A 19,568-nucleotide genomic window follows, 5' to 3' on the forward strand; every position below is an offset into this window, starting at 1 on the left:
GTTCTTTGGATGCAACTCAGCATTCTCTACTCCAAACACGACGGGTTGAGTTTCTACCAAAAAGTTCTACCTTGGTTTCATCTGACCATATGACATTCACCCAATCTACTTCTGGATCATCCAAACGCTCTCTAGCAAACTTCAGACGGGCCCGGACATGTACTGGCTTAAGCAGGGGGTCACGTCTGGCACTACATGATTTGAGTCCCTGGCGGCATAGTGTGTTACTGATGGTAGCCTTTGTTACTTTGGTCCCAGCTGTCTGCAAGTCATTCCCCGTGTGGTTCTGGGATTTTTGCTCACCGTTCTCGTGATCATTTTGACACCACGGGGTGAGATCTTGCGTGGAGCCCCAGATCGAGTTAGATTATCAGTGGTCCTGTATGTCTACCATTTTCGAATAATTGCTCCCACAGTGGATTTCTTCACACCAAGCTGCTTGCCTATTGCAGATTCAGTCTTCCCAGCCTGGTGCAGGTCTACAATTTTGTTTCTGGTGTCCTTCGACAGCTCTTTGGTCTTGGCCATAGTGGGGTTTGGAGTGTGACTGTTTGAGGTTGTGGACAGGTGTCTTTTATACTGATAAGTTGAAACAGGTGCCATTAATACAGGTAACGAGTGAAGGACAGAGGAGACTCTTAAAGAAGATGTTACAATTGGTGGCTGACTAAATACTTTTTTGCCCCACTGTATATTATAGTTAAAAATCGAATACCGTTTCTTCTCGACTCAACACATGTAATCCACAGTTGCTTGAACACTCGACACTTCAACCCACAACTTCAGAGAAAAATAATATTCAGACAAAGTGATGTTTAAGAATTCATCTTTTTACTTCAGGTTGGCTTCTCTCAGTGAGGGATCTGTCACCCCACAGTTGAACACCTTATGCGTTTTGGGCCCAAAGATAGTGCTTAAAAAAGAAAAAAATGGTTCAGCACTCAACTTCCAGGAAGCTGGGTGCTAGCAGGAAAAAGGGACAGCATAAACCCTCTTGAAGCACACAAACAAAGAAAAGGAATCCAAGCACTCTAAACAGCTTCCAATCTTTGGGATACTTTATTTAGAGAAAGCAAAAAAAAGCAACGTTTCGGCCAAACAGGGCCTTTGTCAAGATGGTGCTTAGTCATAGGTTATGACAGAATATTATTTCTCTGAAGTTACGGATATTATAGTGCATATACACTGTGCAGGTAAAGTCACTAGAAAATGTATATATAAAAAGTTATAATAACCTGAATGCTCTCACTGGGGAATTCCTGGGATTTTCCAATATGGCTGCCTGGGTGTTTTACACATACGCGCGATGATCACTCAGAGGATAACAAATTCGCCAGCCACATTTGTAGTTTTTAATCACTATGCCGGCATAGAAATAAAGTATATCGTTTCACCTTTTCAGGTGAAAGGATATTCCTACATTTTTGATTGACAGTAGCACGTTAAAGAAACTGCCAACTAGTCTCTGAAAGATCAGCAGCATTCTCTACTGTAATAAAAACATGGTGGGAACGCTTTAGAGAGTTCTAAACCCTTTTGAAGTCACAGTTTATGGCCTTTTAAAAAAGCTTTACCCAGGACAGTCCTTAATAAGTTCTAAATATTGCCAGGAGATGTATACGATTTTAATTTAAAATTCAATACACCATTTAATAACATGTTTTAAAAATTATTAGACACGTATAAAAAAAAGATATACATCAAAAATTTACCGTATTTGCTCGATTATAAGACAAGGTTTTTTTCAGAGCAAATTCTCTGAAAAATACCCCTCGTCTTGTAATCGGGGTCGTTTTCTAATCAGACCTCAAATGATCATCGCTGCAGGGGACCTGGATCCTCCTGTATGGTAACCTCAGCTGCTGCCGGCGTCTATCACCGAGCGCCGGCGAAAGTGCCAGCAGCAGCCGAGGTTGCATACGCGCGTACCTTCCTGCTCCCGGGATAGCCCGCCCACTGCGGGGAAGCAGAGCCGGTTGGGGAGATTCCTCCAGAAGCAGGACCGGTCCCAAAGCAGATCCGGTAGACCTCTTCAATTTTCTGGAGGAGGCGGGCCTAGCGGGGTCACACAGCGTCATGCCGTAATCCTGTGGGAGCTGACGCAAGCGCCTGCTGAGGCATCACGGCGAGTGAAGTGCCTGAGTGGGTATATTAGTCGGTGGGTAGGTAAGTGTCTGGGTGGGTAGGGAAGTGTCTGGGTACGTAAGTGTCCCCCTTTTTGCCACTCTGTCCCATGATATGCCTTTTAACCCCCTATATGCCAGAGTGGCATATAGGAGGGTATAAGGCATGCCTGGGGGCAGATGTGCATAACTGGGGGCAGGTTGGTAAATAAAAGGAAATTAAAAACAAAATAGTTTACATGAATTATTTATTTACTAGTAAAACTTTTTTCCTATAGGGTCGTCTTATAATCAGGCTTTTTCTTTTTTTCCTAAATTAATATTCAGATTGGGGGGGGGGTCGTCTTAAATCAGGGTCGTTTTATAATCGAGCAAAAACGGTATATCACACTTTGCGTTTTGGCTTGTTTTGCTCAACAAATGCTTTTAAAAACACTTCATCTGTGGCTACGGCTTCCTCAGAGGTAAGTGTAAAAAGGTCTGGCGAAAAAGAACATAAAAAAGGACAATTTTATAATTTTTTTTATAGCTAAAAAGCTCTGACAGTACTGCCCCTTTAATTTGAGATTAAGATTATCGTTCCTGTTCTTTGCAAATACCGTATTTGCCCGAATATAAAACGCACTCCCCCCCCACTTTAAGTCTTTAAAGTGGGGGTGAGGCCTATATTCAGGGGTCTAGCGCAGGAATGCGCAATTCATATCGCCCAACGCCTGGGACATGCACATGTCCCGGGCGCTGGGCAGGCAGCAGGGTTAGGATACAGATCCCCCGCACTACTGCAGGGGACCTGCATCCTACTCTCCGATACACTGAGCAGCCTCCCCTGCCAGCACTTCCCACAGGGGGAGTGGCGGCACGGGAGATTGTCTAAGCGCATCGCGCAGGTGTTGACCGGCTGCGGCGATGCACGTAAACAACCTCCGCTGCCAGCACATCCGATCGACGTGCTTTAACAATCTCCCTTGCCGGGAATTCCCAAGGGGGGGGGGGGGGGGGGAGTCCCAGCAAGGGAGATTGTTAAAGCACATCGAGCAGACGTGCCAGCAGCGCAGGTCGTTCACGCTCGCATCGCCGCAGCCGGTGAACGTCTGCTCGATGTACGTTAATTTTCCTTGCCGGAAGTTGTATATACGTACTGCGTAGATGTCCCCCGCCCCGGGGAGTCTGCACTGGTAAGTCTTGGCGGGCAGCATATCTCGGGGGGGGGGCAGAGTGGCAGCATATCGGGGGTGGGCAGAGTGGCAGCATATCTACTACACTAAGTGTTTTGTTTTTTTCTAAGAAATGTTTTTCAAAAAAAAAAAACAAAAAAACAAAAGCACCTAACTTTTAGGGTGCGGCCTATAAATCGAGCCAATACGGTATGTTAAAAACAGGCAAAGGCTAAAAACACATTTCCTTTATTCTATTTAGATCAATTTAAGATCGGTATATAATAATGACAATGAGAAAGGAGTAGAACATATTAAAATACAATTGGGCATTTAAACCAAAACAGATGGAATGTAAGACCAAAATGTGAGTGGCGTAATGAAGAAAAAAAAAAAACACCTTTTTAGATTTTAAATCTACACAGAAAATATAAAAACAAAATTGTTCTTTATACTTGAGGACGTAAATGGATATATTTCCCTACAAAGCCGTCACAAAGGAAAACTGTACAGACATTGGGACAAATTCTAGTCACAAACCTTCCAAAAAGATTTGAGGAAAAAGGATACACCAGGGAAGATGTAGGGAAAATTATATTTAAAAACAAACAATCAGTAAACACTGGGAAATTGTAAAAACAGACCCAACATATATTATATGAGAAATTGGCAGGGGTGCCCCAAGTTTAAACACTATTTTTGGCTTCTCTAAGAAATAATTTGATAAAAAGCTACTTACCCATTATTTAAAATACCATAAACTCCTTTCAACAAGATAATTGACTCTACAAATATAACATGTATACAATGCCAAAACAGGAAAATATAAAGTAATAGTACCAATGTGATATATTCACTTACATGCGCTTGTAAATAAAAGTGTGGGAAAAACTTAAAGGTGCCCAAGAACAAGATTCAGGGAATATATTAGCAACATAGAAAAAGGGAGTAAAAATCATTGTTTGTCACTACACATTGCCAGAAAAACACAACAAAGATCCCAGTGAATTAAGATTCACGGCCATCTGTACTGCCTCAAAATGATGGAGAGGAGGAGATCACGAAGATGAACTTGCTAAAAAAGAAGGACATCTCAGTCCACATTTTATAACATAAAAAATCCACTAACAAGTATTAAAATGACCATATGTTTTCTGTTCAATTATGAAATGTAATTTAGGGAATAAAAAAGGTATCAATTTATGAGAGAGAAAAAAACAAAAAAAAAACAAAAAAAAAAGCGCACAACATTCAAACATGATATAAAACACATGGGAGTGACACATGGAAGTTAGATCCCATAGAAGCCCCAAGAAGGGACACTGATGAATCAATCTACCATAAAAAGGCTGGCAATGAGACAACTTTCCATGGAGAACAAGCATCTGCCCATCAAGTAAAAATAATTCAGACTATAAAGTATCCTCCTATGTATTAACATTGCAACAGTATGTATCAAGATGGTCGCAGTATCTTTATATATTTTACAAAGATCTTCTAAAGAGCACATGAGAGATAGCTCTCCTTCAACTGATTGTTCTTTACGTTCTTATTCGGCAGACGTTTTTACACTTACCACTGAGGAAGCCATAGCCATAGGCAAAAGAGCCTCAGGTGGTGTTATATAAGTGGTTTTAAAGCATTTGATGAGCAAAATAAGCCATATATTATAACAAAATAAGCGATATAACATTTTGATGTGTACCTTTTATACTTGAAAGAAAATAGGATTATAGAAGTGTGAAGTGAAATGTCACTACAATTGCAGATATCTGTGCCAGGTGATGTCCATGGACGAAGATAGAAAACGAAAGAGAGAAGGTTAACAAAAAGATGTGGAAGAGGTTGGCAGACAAAGTAGGGAAACATTTGGAGAATGTGAGAGAGTGAACAAGAATGAGAGTGTAAGAGTGAATGTGGGCACCTAGCAATGAATTTTGTTCAAAAATTAAAAAAACGCCCCTGAACCAAATGGGCAGGTAACAATTCATTGTCCGAAAACTAATGGACAAAACAATTTGTCCAAAATGTTAAGAAACATGTAAAGATACAAAAAAATAAAAAATGAAATAGGATTAGAACTCTATAATAAAAAAAAAAAAACTAAACTGCAATAGGCCCATGAAATCGTTTCCACTGTATAAAGGGCAGATGCTTTTCAGCCACCAATCATCATTTTTTTTTCTCTCTTTTATCATTTGTTTTGTGGTTGCCATCCTTTTGTTTTATTTTTAAGTTATGTAGCTTTTCACACAAATTGCCCTTCATTTCACATAATCTCCCAGTGAAGTCTGCCTAAGAATCTAACATAGAAAGTTATAATTGACATCCTGTATTCTATTTTTAGTATGTCATACACTTCTAGCACTATATATTGGACTGCCTCCTTTTGTCTAACCTGTCGAGTCTCAGTTGAAATTAAAGCATGTGACACGGTAGTGTCTTACACAGAAAACAGATCTAATACCTAAGACACAGAAAAAAAACCAAACAAACAAAAAACCATAACAATGATTACGGTAGACCGTATATAATGTATAAGAATTCGTGTTGGGAAGAACCTGAAACGCAAGTATAAATACTTTTATCTAAATACTATTCCTGTTTTATGCACAGTCAAAAAACATATATAAGCTTTTGTATATTTTACGCTATTAGAGGGTTTCTTCCAGGAACAGTAAGAATTATTCGAGGATAAAGCAACTCCATGTGAAAGATTCTTCCAACGTAGATAACCTTAAATACCTTTGATGTAATCCTGATTAGAAGCTTTTAGAGAAGATTAATTTGCTACGTTGTAATGTGGATAGTTAATGAAAACCTCCAGGTTAAAGTAAATTTCTTTACACAACATCATGGAATTATGGACTATGATTTTAACATAGACTATACATAGGTTAACGTTGACAAACCTGGTTTTACATATTTTGGCTCCAATAAATGTCCCTTATTTGTAGAGCTGAAGACCTGCTGTTGTTGTCAGCCATGTGATTTTCTGTGCTCAAACACCACATTGAGCCGATTCCTTATGGCAAGACCTTTTCTCCATAGAATTTGGATTATTCATTATGATTGGTTGCTTGATAAATATGTAGACTTTCTGATAAGTATGATAAGGAGTCAGGGTGTTTAGTAGATTGGGGTAAGATATCAGAGCTAGAAAGCAAGATATCATTGTTAATGTCTTGTCATGTCTTAGATTCTGGATAACCATATACCTATCTCACGCATGTTTAAATTCCCCTACAACTTCTGCTAGCGCCTGGTCCACTCATCTACCACCCATCTGTAAATCTGATACTAGTAATACAAATGTAAGAGTCAGACTTCTGTTTATTTCATGCATTTAGTTTAAACAATATGCAATTTTGATAACTGGATAATTTTAATACCACAGGACTAATTCTATGATTTTCATATATATGGACAATAAGGAGAGGGGCTACCCAACAAGAATTATGCTAATCAATGTGATTAAGTCCCTGTCCAGAAGTTAAACATGAATAGAATGGATTTGCCACAGGATTCATCTTAGCCAAAAATTCTGCTTAGCAAGTGGAGCAAAACAACATCCAACAGGTTGCTTCCTCATTCTTTCTGCAACACTACAAAGAGGAAGAGCCTGTATATTAGCTTTTATACTGCCACAAGGAAACGCATAATGAGAATAAGAACTTTATTCCATGTTGGCCTTATCACTATCACTCTAGATAAGAGCACACCTTGAGATGTACCCTGTTAATGTTTATATTTACAAAAAAGCAATATTGACAAGATTCTACCAAGGATGTAAAACAAAACAAGATACAAAAACAAATAAAATGTAAAAAAGCTTCCTCTACTCCTACCTCATTTTAAAAAGGATAAATACAGTTCAGACTTCTATACTGCTCCAAACATCAACCAGCATTTTTGGGAGAAATAGAGCTACGTCACTCACGTTCTAACTGTATCGGTTCAGTAAGTGAACACGGCTCAAGTGCTGATGAACACTTAGGCATTCCTCTAAGAGCACCCGGAATCAGGTAGAAACAGTACGTAGAAAAGAACCCGAACATTTCCATTAAGTCTTAATCTTTTGTGTACTGGCTTTAGTGTAATATAAGATTTATTCGGCAGTAACACATGGTAGTTTTATGCTCATTAATTTGCACTGAATGGACATGTTTTAGGTAAAAAATGCTTGCCAAATCTCAGTTAAGTAATGTTTTAATACAGATTGAAATAAACCTGATATATCACTGTAAAAACTGTCAGTATTACATCTGTCATAGAAAATAGATGATTGCTTACACATCATTACATCATTACAAATGATTATTATTATCACTCACCGTGGGTAGCAGTTAGCTGGAAATCAAGGGGCTTCCCCGTCTATTTGGTGCTAACCGTTTTTTGTATGCAATATATACCCTTACAAAAGACCCATCAGATTTCCAGGCTGCATTTCTTTGTTTAGACCGTATTAGCAAATGTGTTAGTAGCCAGATAGACTGGAAGCCACAAGGAGGAATACCCACAAAGAAGATATAGAATAATTATATTAACTGCTAATAGACTAAAAGCTCTCACAAGAGCAGGGCCCTCTTCTGCAGAAGTACTTCTTGTGGGTATTCATGAGATTGGTAGTTACAATGTTATTGTTAATTATATATTCTATTGGTACATTAGAACTAAAGTGTCATATAATGTATAAATGTAAAGCATCATTACGCATTAAGTAGCCCCTCACCCTCTCTTGGGGAAAGCCTACCTCCAACAGCATTTGAAGAGCAGTGAAGAGACTTTGGAACATGTAATCAGGTTTGCAGTTTTAATCCCATGTCACTGAACATTTACCTAGGTAAAGTAGTTCCTCATTTTTTAACCTCTAAAACAACTATACGGACATGTTTTTGTACATCTCATTTAATCAATAGATCAGGTGACTTTTAAGTAACGTCTTAGAGTAGAGTAGATTTGCCAAATGGTTCTTGGGCGATGTCAAATTCTGTTTTTAACAAAACTAAAAATGAAAAAAAACTAAAATAGATCCGTCGCTGTTGAGATGGGGGGGGGGGGGGTCACGAAAATATGCATTTTCATACAGGGTATTCTGATGAAATTATATATATATATATATACACACACACACACACACACACACACACACATTTCAAGTGCTAGAATGTTAATTTAGAGGGGACACTCTGCTATCGTATGTATCAATCTACATATGGTGGCTGAAGCATCCCTTTGAATACTGCGCACAGGATTAGCAGAAACTACAAATTATTAATCTTTTTATATTAAATATTTTCCAGAATATGTAACACTGCAATTGTTTTTTCTCAGCCCAGTGGCATTCAAGGGTTTCAAGAGGTAGAGAAAGTATCCATGCAGCAATACTTACTTAAATGCATTTTCAAAGAAAAAAAAGTCATTAGTACTCCAGGCTCAGAATTTGATTACTAGATTGGACACGATCAATGTACTTTTTCAAGTTTTTTTAATTTACAAATACACCCAAATAATTTGAAAAAAACACTAGTAGTTTTTCTGTTTTAATTCAATATATAATGTATTCAATCTACAATGGCATTTCACTATATAACTTCTATGCTTTGCCGTGTGCTGCAGTGCATCAAATATTAGTCTAAGCAGCCAAAGGCACAATACATATTCCGCCAACCTCTTAAGTTATAGCACAGCTCGTGGTGCAATTCCTAACCTGCCCAGTGCCGTTCGCTTTCAACCCATCCCCTCGACAAGTCAGGCATAAAGTACAAATGCTGCATAGGTTGACAGCCTCACGCCTTAAAGGAAACAAGGGACCACAGGTATGATGATCCTTGTTTCATTTAGAAAGAAAATAAAAAAGGAATTTCTTGGTTCTCATGGTTGCAGTTTAGCGGTTTTACTAAACATTACAACATCTGTACGTAAGTCTATGTGAAGAAGCTCACAACAGGACTGCAGCACAGATAAATGTCAGATCCAGGCGTGACTTTGTAGGTAAAAGTATTTATATATTTCACACACAATCTATGGCAAGCTTTTGAGACCACCGAAGTCTATTTGCTACCTGCTTCAGATGTATAATATACCTGAAGAAGAGACCTATATAGTCTTGAAAGCTTGCAATCTATTACGGTATATTTCACTTTGTCACTTAGTTAATAAAAAAAGATCTCATCTTTACCAAACTTGCCATTTCTTCCCATGGCTAACACTTTTATCGCTCTCAATCAGCAGTGCTATGGATGGCTGGCTCCATGTCAGATACTAGATTGCGCAACTTATTACCAATGTGAAAGCTAATCAAGGTTCCCACTGTGGTACATTAGCATCTGAAGGGTGCCGCAATGATAAGGGCCACACACTTCAGAAGTGCTCTACAGGTCTTTGCAAAACCTAAAGGATTAATGTCCAGATGGCTCAGCTATACTCCACTTCAAAGTAAATCACACACCATAGATAGGTGAGCATGTCCTCGCTGCAGTGCAACCTTTTGCCACCGAGGTCACTGGTCAGGAAATGTGACACCCAAACACACTGCAGTGCACTGCTCACTACCTGAGCGCAGCACCTTCTCCTTCCCAGTGCCTTTGCAGATATGATCACCCTGCCTGCTTGCTTGCCCTCCCCCATCTCCTGCAGTCCTCTCCCCATGACGGAGCACATCCTACACCCTTTCGCTACTGCATCAGGCCTCACACACAAGGACCCAAACCGATTGGCTCTTCAGTTAAATACCTGTCAGTGGCATGAATGATGCACCCAAATTAGCAGGGGAAAAAGGGGTGACTGCTTAACGTATATTGCAATGCGTTGTCAGTGAAAGAGTTAACAGTGCATGTATACGGTATATACGCAGCTTTGTACATATAGGATCGGCCGCAGTTTACACATTAGAGATGATAAGATCAGTCAGATCATTCATTCAGCTGCTGCTCTACGGAATCCCCAAGCCCCAGGAGTCTCTTACCGTGAAAGGGATGTCATTGACACTGCCCACCGAGTAGCAGTTATCCCCGGGGTTCACCGCCCCAGTCAGCACCTGGTGCAGATGCATGTTGTGTAGTCAGCAATGGGATCTCTCAGTGATGGACTGCGGCGCACTGTCCTCCTGCCTCCATGAAACACAGCTCGGGCCTCCCGTCCGTCCCTGCTTTTGTTTTGCTTGTTTTATTCGGCGATGTAAATTGCTGTCACCATCAGGTATTCGGCCAACGAGCTGCGTCCATGACGCGGGGCGAGTCTCAGGCTCCCGGTATCGATTCAAAGGACCCGGATTCAGCTCTTAAGCTTCCCCTGATGCGCGCGAGCGCAGGATGAGGGGCTGGTGGGCAGGGAGAACTCTGGGGCGCGCGGCGCGCTCCTGCTACACTGTGCACGGCAGCGCGGCCTCGACACCCGTGTGATAGTCACGCGCTTAGTCGGCCAATGTATGTCTTAGACGTATATGTTTGCCATGCACCTTATCCTCTGGAGTTTCTATTTTATTTGTTCTTTCCCTCGAATCATACACGTTCTAATGCAGTTAAGGCAAATTAAGTCATATTTGGGGCCGTGGCTTGTTGCTCCAGCACATATAATATATGCATTCCATGTGTTCCCGTTTGAGGTCAGGAGCCCCGATTTAGGACTCAGATCATTCTGTCTCTGTTTTCAAGGGATTCAGAATACCGGTATTTGAGATTTATGAATGTAACAATGTTCTACAGCACTAAAAGTTACAATACATTGTGTTGTGTAAATAAAACATATCATTCTGCCAACTGTCCAATTTTACCAGGAAAGTCCCAGTATTTGGGAGCTTGTCCCGGTACTTTCATGCCCTGGTACATGCCCCGGAAAATTGACAGGTGCGGGTGTTGTGCAGATGCAATGGTGCCCAGATAGAGAAAGAAAAGAGATAGGGAGAAGGGGACACAGGGAGAAAGGAAAGAGCTATGGAGAAAGAGGGAGGCAGTGGGAGAATGGTAAGAGGTTGGGGAGAAAGGAGGTTAGATGTAAATGAGAAAGGGGAGAGCTTAAGAGAATTGAGAGAAGGAGAGAGACTGAGAATGGGAAAATATTATGAGAAACAATAGAAAGGGGGATAATGAGAAAGAAGGATAAGAGAGATAGGGATAAGTAATAGGGATACAAAGAAAGAAGAGAGATCGATAAGGGTAATGAGAGAGTGGAGAGCAAGTGTGTTTGTGTTTTGTATATGTGTGTATACAGGCATTGTATATATATATATATATATATATATATATATATATATATATATATATATATATATATATATATATGTATATTGTATATATTACCGAATTTGCAAAATGCCTGCCCCCCCGAATCAGACGAAAACTAAGTATCGGGGGAAGAGATGCCACTGAAATCACCAACTGAGGGCAATATGGCAGCACTTGTGGTGAAGTCCTTTCCCAATTCAACAATAAGGGAAAAAGGACATCACTGCAAGGGCCGCCATATTGCCCTCAGTTCACCTGAAAGGGTGGTGCTTGCAGTGATGTCCTTTCCCCCGGTTGGTGAATCGTGGAGATGACTTAACCGTAAGCGCCTCCATATATCCCTCAGTTCACCTAAGGGCATTATGGCGGCACTTCCAGTGACGTTTTCTCCCTGACCGCAATTATGTCTGTGGAGATGCGGACGAAGAAAGAAGATTAAGGATTTAAGATAAAATCGAGAAGAGAATGGAGAAGATAGGAGAATATGCGGAAGTGGTCGGCAGAAGCACAAGTGGTTGGCAGAGAGGTATGGAAACATTTAGGCAGTGTGAGAGAGTGAACGAGAATGATAGTATGAGAGTGAGTGACAGTGTGAGTGAATGAGAGTGAATGTGGGCACCCTGTGAATGTGAACAATTTTGGACTGACCCATGGGGGCAGGAAAAGAGCGTAGTCATCCAATGCGAGGTCACATGATCACATGGCTAAAGGCTGCTTGCACACTGCGAGCAGTGAAGAACATCTACTGATGAGCTGTGGTGGGTGAGTGAGGGAAAGTGTATAAGTGTGTTATGACTAGTTCTGCTGGCCCCTCTAGGGTTGAGCGGCAGAGTACTCCACAGCCGCCAGCAATTAGCTGCGCCCACGCAGAACACCTCACCAAAACCACTAGCCTGAAAGAAAGCAAACGGACTGAACACACAAGGACAGAACGAAGATACAACCAGAGCAAATGTCAGGAGCCAGGCCAGACTCAGGGGCAGGGTCAGACACAATCCGAGGTCAAACCAGATCAGAAGCGAGGTACAAAGGTCAAGAGCAGCAAAAACTCCAAAAGGAAGCAGAGGTCAAGGCAGGCAGCAGTCAAGTGGGGTGAAATACTAGCTGTCACGGAAGCCTCCGTGCCATGGGCTCCTGGTGGGGACTGAGTGCCAGCCTCCTTCCTACAGACTATGGGCCCTGGTAAGGAGTGCCACGTTATCCAAATCATAAGAGACTCTAAAGACTGTGAAGCTCGGAAACAGATTTGGGGTTCCTGCATTTTGGGACTGTGACGGTTCCTAGAGTCACCCTACACCTCAGTTAATGTTATCCAGTGACATGAAGCCCTTTTGTGTGTTATTAATAAAAATTTATTTTATTATTACCTTATTTCCTAACTGTTTACACAAAGCACACTAAGGTCTGGGAGATAATCTAGTCAAGACAACGTGTATTCCTTATCTGTGTCCTTTTGTATTGTTAATCCCTTTACTGCCCCTGTTGTCTCTGGGAGGCAGATTAAGGGGGCGGTTTGTATCCCAGTATCTTGTTTTATGCTAATGTGTGTTTTGTTGGATATATCCAGCCATCTGTGTCTAAAATAAATCAGTTCTCCTCTTGTACCTAAAGACCATTCTTGCCTGGTTATTTGAGTACTGGACAGCAATATACCTTTACTTTGCTTGGGGATATTGCTGACGGATTTCAGTAGTTTGTCGTCCTAGCGGTAGAAGTCGTCTCTTACCGGAGAGGGACAACCTGAGGTCCCTGGTCGGTCCGTCACACTAGCCAAGGTCAATATTAACAAGAAATCACCAAAACAACAAATCAAACAAACAAGTTCAACGATTTGGTACCATAGGGTTAAAATCAGGTCTTTAAATTTGATGCCGAACAAGTATTCGGAACCTCATACCAGAACCACCAACAAAATGGTGGCGCCCATGGAAGGAAATACTAAAAACATGTCGGCCGCCCGTTACATTACTTCTGGTTCCGCTGCCTCAGCCGACTAGTAAGCTGAGAACCACCACATTGCGTGGCAGACCTAACAGTGAGAGGATGAGCATCAGGGGAATGGGAACCAGATAAGTGTATAGCATGACCTTTCCTCTTCCAGGAGCGTGTCTTGTGCGACAAGGAGCCTATTTTTCAGGATGAGACCTATGAAAGTCCTTAACCAGTTTGGGTGTGTGGACATGAGCCAACACCCATGATCTTTCCTCTTGACCATAACCCCCCAGTTAAAGGTCCATAAGAGTGACCAATAGAGTCACTCGCACAGACCTTTAATTCTTGATGGCAAAACTTGGCCAGGGGAGCTTCCATGAGTTAAAGGTCGATACAAGTGACTCTATTGGATGAGAGGATGAGTACTAAAATGCAAAGAGCATAGACTCAAAAATCCTCTGCACTGATGGGGACAGAAAAAGAACCAAAGATTCAGCTGATTGAGAATCGGGTCAGTGCTCAGATGGGTTTCACCGATAACAGCCTTTTCCTCTAAGGTTGAGGCCCAAAGTACTCCATGGCCGCTGCGTGATAGAAGGTAAAGGTACTGAATACATGGAGGGAGAAAAAATATACAACCAGAGCAGACGTCAGGAGCCAGGCTAGACTCAGGAGCAGGGTCAGACATGAACCGAGGTCAAACGAGATCAGAAGCGAGATACAAAGGTCAAGAGCAGCAACAACCTCCAAAACTAAGCAGAGATCAGACAGGCAGCGGTCAAGCAAAGCAAAGAAAAACAAATCAGACAAGCTAAATGATTGGGTACCATAGGGTAGTTTAAATAATTACATTTGAGCATTCAGAACATCATACGAGAACCCACCAACAAAATTGTGGTGCCCAAAGAAAATAATAAAAACACATTCAGGAAGGGACAGACGCAGAACTGAAGACTCAGCTGATGCAGAGTCGAGTCAGTGCCCAGATGGGTTTCACCGGTGACAGCCTTTTCCTCCAAGGGGTTTGAGCCCCAGAGTACTCCATGGCTGCCAAGACTTAGCGATACATCACTTCCAGGTCCGCTGTCTCCGCCTATGAGTAAGTTGAGAACCACCACAACAGTGAGAGGCTGAGCATCGTGAGAAAGGGTACCAACAAACGACTGACATACGGCTGGAGCGTTACAGAGGCTTAATGGCATAACCAAATATTCATAGTGTCCATAACTAGTATTAAAGGCTAATTTCCATTCATCACCAGCCCCCAAATCCTTGCAGGTGTTATAGCTGCCCATTTGTTATGGCAAAATGCCTCCAGGTCATGCAAACTCTTTGGTCCTCTTGCATGATCCGCATGTTTGAGATCTCCCCAGAGTGGCTCGATGATAATAAGGTCAGGAGTGATGGCCACTCCAGAACCTTAACCTTTTTCTGCTGTAACCACTGGACAGTCAACTTGGCCTTGGCCAAGGTCATTGTCCTCCTGGAAAGTCCAAATGCTTCCCATGCGCAGTCGTGCAGAATGCAAATTTAAAAAGGAGCCAAACAACTATGTGGTAATAAATGGCTTTATATGATCACTACCCTTAAATAAAACACTGGATTGTTTTGCATGATCAGTCATATTTTCAAAATCAATGCCAGTATTTTACAATGTCTGCCAGGGTATGCAAACTTTTGAGCACAACTGTATATATAAGTGCATGTTAGTATGTATGCATGTGTGTTGTCATGGATGCACAAGGATGTGCAAATGTATGAATAAGAGTAGCAATAGGGTAAAAAGGAAAGAGATAATGAAATGAGGGAGATATGGGGACAAATGGGAGAAATAAAGAAAAAGATGAGGGGGGATAATAAGAGGTGAGGAGAAAGAAGGATGAGGAGAAAGGGGAGAGATAATGACAAGTAGGGAACAGGGCCGGACTGGGACTGAAAAGCAGCCCTGGAAAAATTTGGAGACCAGCCCCATATAGTTTATCTCACGGTCAAGCTCTTATACCCACACGCACCCCTTATACATACCCGCGTCACACTATTTGCCATTCTTTTTATCTCATTATTTGTATTAAAATGCCAGAAAGCAAAAGTGTTAAAAGGCCCTAATAAATTAAATACATTACACATAATGGGATCAAAACATTTGCTACTGCGAACATTTTTAGATGAAAAAGTTCCATTTTATTCAGTGGAACAAAACACTGATCACATTATTCTTCACGATATTCTGGTAAGAAACTTTTATTTCTTTATTAATTCATGTAGACTATTTTTTTCCATATTTAATAAAAGCTATGATTGAGACATGTTTGGTTTTTATTTCCTTTCATTTGACAACCTACCCCCGAGTTATGCACCTCTGCCCCCCTGATATGCCTTCTAACCCCCTATATGCCACTCTGCCTCCAGAAATGCCTTATACCACCTATATGCCACTCTGTCCCATGATATGCCTTCTAACCCCCTATATGCCACTCTGCCATATAGGGGGTTAAAAGGCATATCATGGGACAGAGTGGCATATAGTGGGTATAAGGCATTCTGGAGGCAGAGTGGCATAAAGGGGGTTAAAAGGCATATCATGGGGCACTCCGCCTCCAGAAAAGCCTTATGCCCCCCTATATGCCACTCTGCCTCCCTGATATGCCTCAACCCTCCTATATGCCCCTCTGCCCCGTGATATGCCTTTTAACCCCCTTTTTGCCACTCTACCTCCAGATATGCCTTTTGACCCCCTATATGTCACTCTACATCCAGAAATGCCTTATACCCCTATATGCCACTCTGTCCCATGATATGCCTTCTAACCCCCTATATGCCACTCTGCCATATAGGGGGTTAAAAGGCATATCATGGGACAGAGTGGCATATAGGGGGGGGTATAAGGCATTTCTGGAGGCAGAGTGGCATGAAGGGGGTTAAAAGGCATATCATGGGGCACTCTGCCTCCAGAAAAGCCTTATGCCCCCTATATGCCACTCTGCCTCCCCGATATGCTTTATACCCTCCTATATGCTCCTCTGCCCCATGATATGCCTTTTAACCCCCTTTATGCCACTCTGCCTCCAGATATGCCTTTTGACCCCCTATATGTCACTCTGCATCCAGAAATGCCTTATACCCCTATATGCAACTCTGGCATATAGGGGGTTAAAAGGCATATCATGGGACAGAGTGGCATATAGGGGGGTATAAGGCATTTCTGGAGGCAGAGTGGCATATAGGGGGACACACTTGCATACACACACATGCCGATTTTTTTTGTTTTTAACAAATACAAAAAAATATTATACAGTACAAAAAATACATTGGTTTACTGACCTTCTACTTCTCTTGACTTCCGTCCTCAGGTAGCTGCACACTGTTCTCCTCTATGCTGACAGGATGCCACTGACCTGACATCCGGTGCTGCAGCAGTCTGAGTGCGAGGGGGCCGAGCTTTCACCCCTCACGCTGCTCCCATCACTATGCAGCCATCAGACTCTAGGGAATGTAATCTAAACGGCCGATGCGTGCTAATGCCGCCGGCCGGAGCTACTTTAACACTTTTTTTTTATTTATATGGTAAGCTGGATCGGCTTGCCATATAAAGTAAAAAAAAAAGTATTAAAGCAGAGCCGGCCAGCGGCATTAGCACGCACCGGCCGTTTAGATTACATTCCCAGCAGTCTGATGGCCGCATAGTGATGGGAACAGCGTGAGGGGTGAAAGGTCAGTGCGAGGGGGCGGAGCTTTCACCCCTCACGCTGCTCCCATCACTAGACGGCCATCGCACACGGCTGCTGGGTGCTGATGCTGGCCGGCTGTCTTCAGGGTTAGTCTGCCGGCCGCCCAGCCCACGGACCTGCCGGCCCACCGGGAAATTTCCCGGTATCCCCGTGGGCCAATCCGGCCCTGGTAGGGAAGATACAGAGAAAAGGGAGCGATAGAACAAATGGAAGAGATTAGATAAATAAAAAAAGGAGATATAATGAGAAAAGGGATCAAAGTAAAAGGGGAGAGATAAAAGTGAAAAGGGGAGAGATAGGAAAGTGGAGGGATAGGAAAAAAGATGAGGTAAACAGTAAAAGAGGATGAATAATGAAGAGAAAGGAGAGAAAAGAGACAGAAAGGATAAGAGATAAAGAAAAGTGATACAATAAAGGGAAGAAAGAAATAAAAAAGGGAAAGGATAGAAAGGACAGAGAAAGAGGAGGAGAGATAAAGATAATTGGGAGAGCTAGAGAGCATAGGGAGTGCTGAGATAAAGGGAAATGGAAGAGATAATGAGAAAGGGGACAGGGCCAGCATTACCTATAGTCAAGGGCAAGCTGCATCAAAGACAGGTTGAGGCTTCCTGTGGTAAATGAGCTTTGTGTATGTGTTTGTTTGCCTGGGTATGTATGGTATGTCAGTGTCTGTCTGTCTGGGTGTGCAGGTCAGTGTCTATCCGCTTGGGTATTCATGTCAGCGTCTATCTGCCTTTGTATTCATTTCACCTTGCTGTGATTGTTTGGGTTTCGAACTTTTGCTTGGACTGTGATTCTTTTGGTTATTCTTTTAGTACCATGCTATTGTTACAGCGTTGTATGACCTTGGCTTGCCTGACATTACTGCCCTCTGCCAGTCTCCCAGCCTGTTGCTGTCTTCCAGTTTTCCGGCTGCCTGTTCTTGCAGGTGGCACCAGACAGGCATCTACAACTGGGCACCTCTATACCTGCCTGCCCCATACCAGTTTGGAGCCCGGACCTGTCCCTGCAAAGAAACTCAGTACCTGCAGCTCTGACAAAATTATTGAGGAATTAGTCATATATGACAAAGTCTATGGATAAATCAGGATATGTTTTTACCACCATATCCACTTTAATATTGATATATACAAAATTAAGACAAAGACTCCAAGAAGTAGGGTACATTGCCAACTACAACAACAGAAAAGTATTTAGGACTTGCTGTTTCTATTACAGAGCATAATAAACATAGGTATAACAAATCAAAGTGAATATACTGGTAAAACCTTGCATATGTTATTGTGTACGGTGCTGGAGAAATTGAGAATGTGTCATCATAGCAGCTTATACTGTGATTATTATGTTTCATTGGATCCATGCTGTGCATTATCAATTCCTTTCATTAATTCTTCTTTTTTAACATTTGGCAAAAAATGGAATTGCTCTTTGGCAGAATTTAATTTCATATATTTTTCCTTAGCCTTCGTCCTATGACTTTCTTCTTGCTTCTGTTGCATTTATCTCTCTCCTTTATTTTTATCTTTGTAAGAAAACATATCTAGACAGTTTAATCCTAAAACGTGTGAATTTCATTTTAAATAGTATACTGCCCATTTATTAAAAAGTTTTAGAGTACAATGTCCAAGATATCTCGTTTGTTATTGATGCAAAGTAGGTATCGGGGCCTTAATACTTTGTGTGCCTTTTGTCTGGGGAAACACTACACTCGAAGCAATGTGCTTTCCGCATTTTATAAAGTTGAATGCATGTAAAGTGTCTGTCTGCATGCTTGTAATACTAAGTATATAGGTTTTGTTTCTGTAGATGGAGCTATATCCAGCAACCAACATGCAATAAAAATCTGCTTGGATAGATATAGGGCCATACTGGGACAATGTGGCCAATAAGTTAAGTCGTTAAGTGTTGTCTGTTATTGGCCCTGTCTAGTGGCCCACAAGGCATTTGCCTTATTAGCTCTGTGGTCAGTACAGGGCTGCTTGCATGTAAAATTTCTGAAACAGTAAGCCACAGGATTTGCAAAAAAGGAAATTCAGACAAAGAAAGCTAAGATTAAGTGAAATCTATCAATTTAATTTTTGTCTGTTTTGAAGGAAGAAAAATAAAGTCATTTAGGATGTATATTAGAGAGCTTCTTGAAGATGTAACTTCTAAATGGAAAGTTGCATCATGAAACACAAAACAGAACAGAAAATATCATATTTTATGGAAATACATCTTTACCATGAATAACCCAATAGAGTTAACTACATAATAGAAAATGTAATTTGAGTAAAGCCACATAATAGACTAACAGCAAAAAGCAACTTGCATACCATAATTCTGTCTCTCTCTCAGTGTGTGAATTTACAGAGGAACACACACTGTTCACCTAGTAAAGAGGTCTCTTATAATTGAGATTGTGCA

General features: G+C 41.5%; 1 protein-coding gene across 8 annotated transcripts in view; it reads right to left on the bottom strand.

The window, feature by feature from the left end:
* The window catches only part of LOC149297814 (dmX-like protein 2), a 54,302-nt gene extending 43,971 nt beyond the window's left edge, over positions 1 to 10,331 (bottom strand). For all 8 annotated transcript variants that reach the window (XM_089488354.1, XM_089488357.1, XM_089488356.1 and 5 more), the window contains exon 1: positions 10,245 to 10,331. In XM_089488354.1, the coding sequence (XP_089344480.1) occupies positions 10,245 to 10,331 (87 nt within the window). The remainder of the gene's footprint in view (positions 1 to 10,244) is intronic.
* Positions 10,332 to 19,568: the final 9,237 nt, after the last annotated feature.

This window comes from Sceloporus occidentalis, unplaced genomic scaffold, assembly GCF_023333645.1.
Source record: "Sceloporus occidentalis isolate IW3139 unplaced genomic scaffold, rSceOcc1.0.p SCAF_37, whole genome shotgun sequence".
NCBI lineage: Eukaryota > Metazoa > Chordata > Lepidosauria > Squamata > Phrynosomatidae > Sceloporus > Sceloporus occidentalis.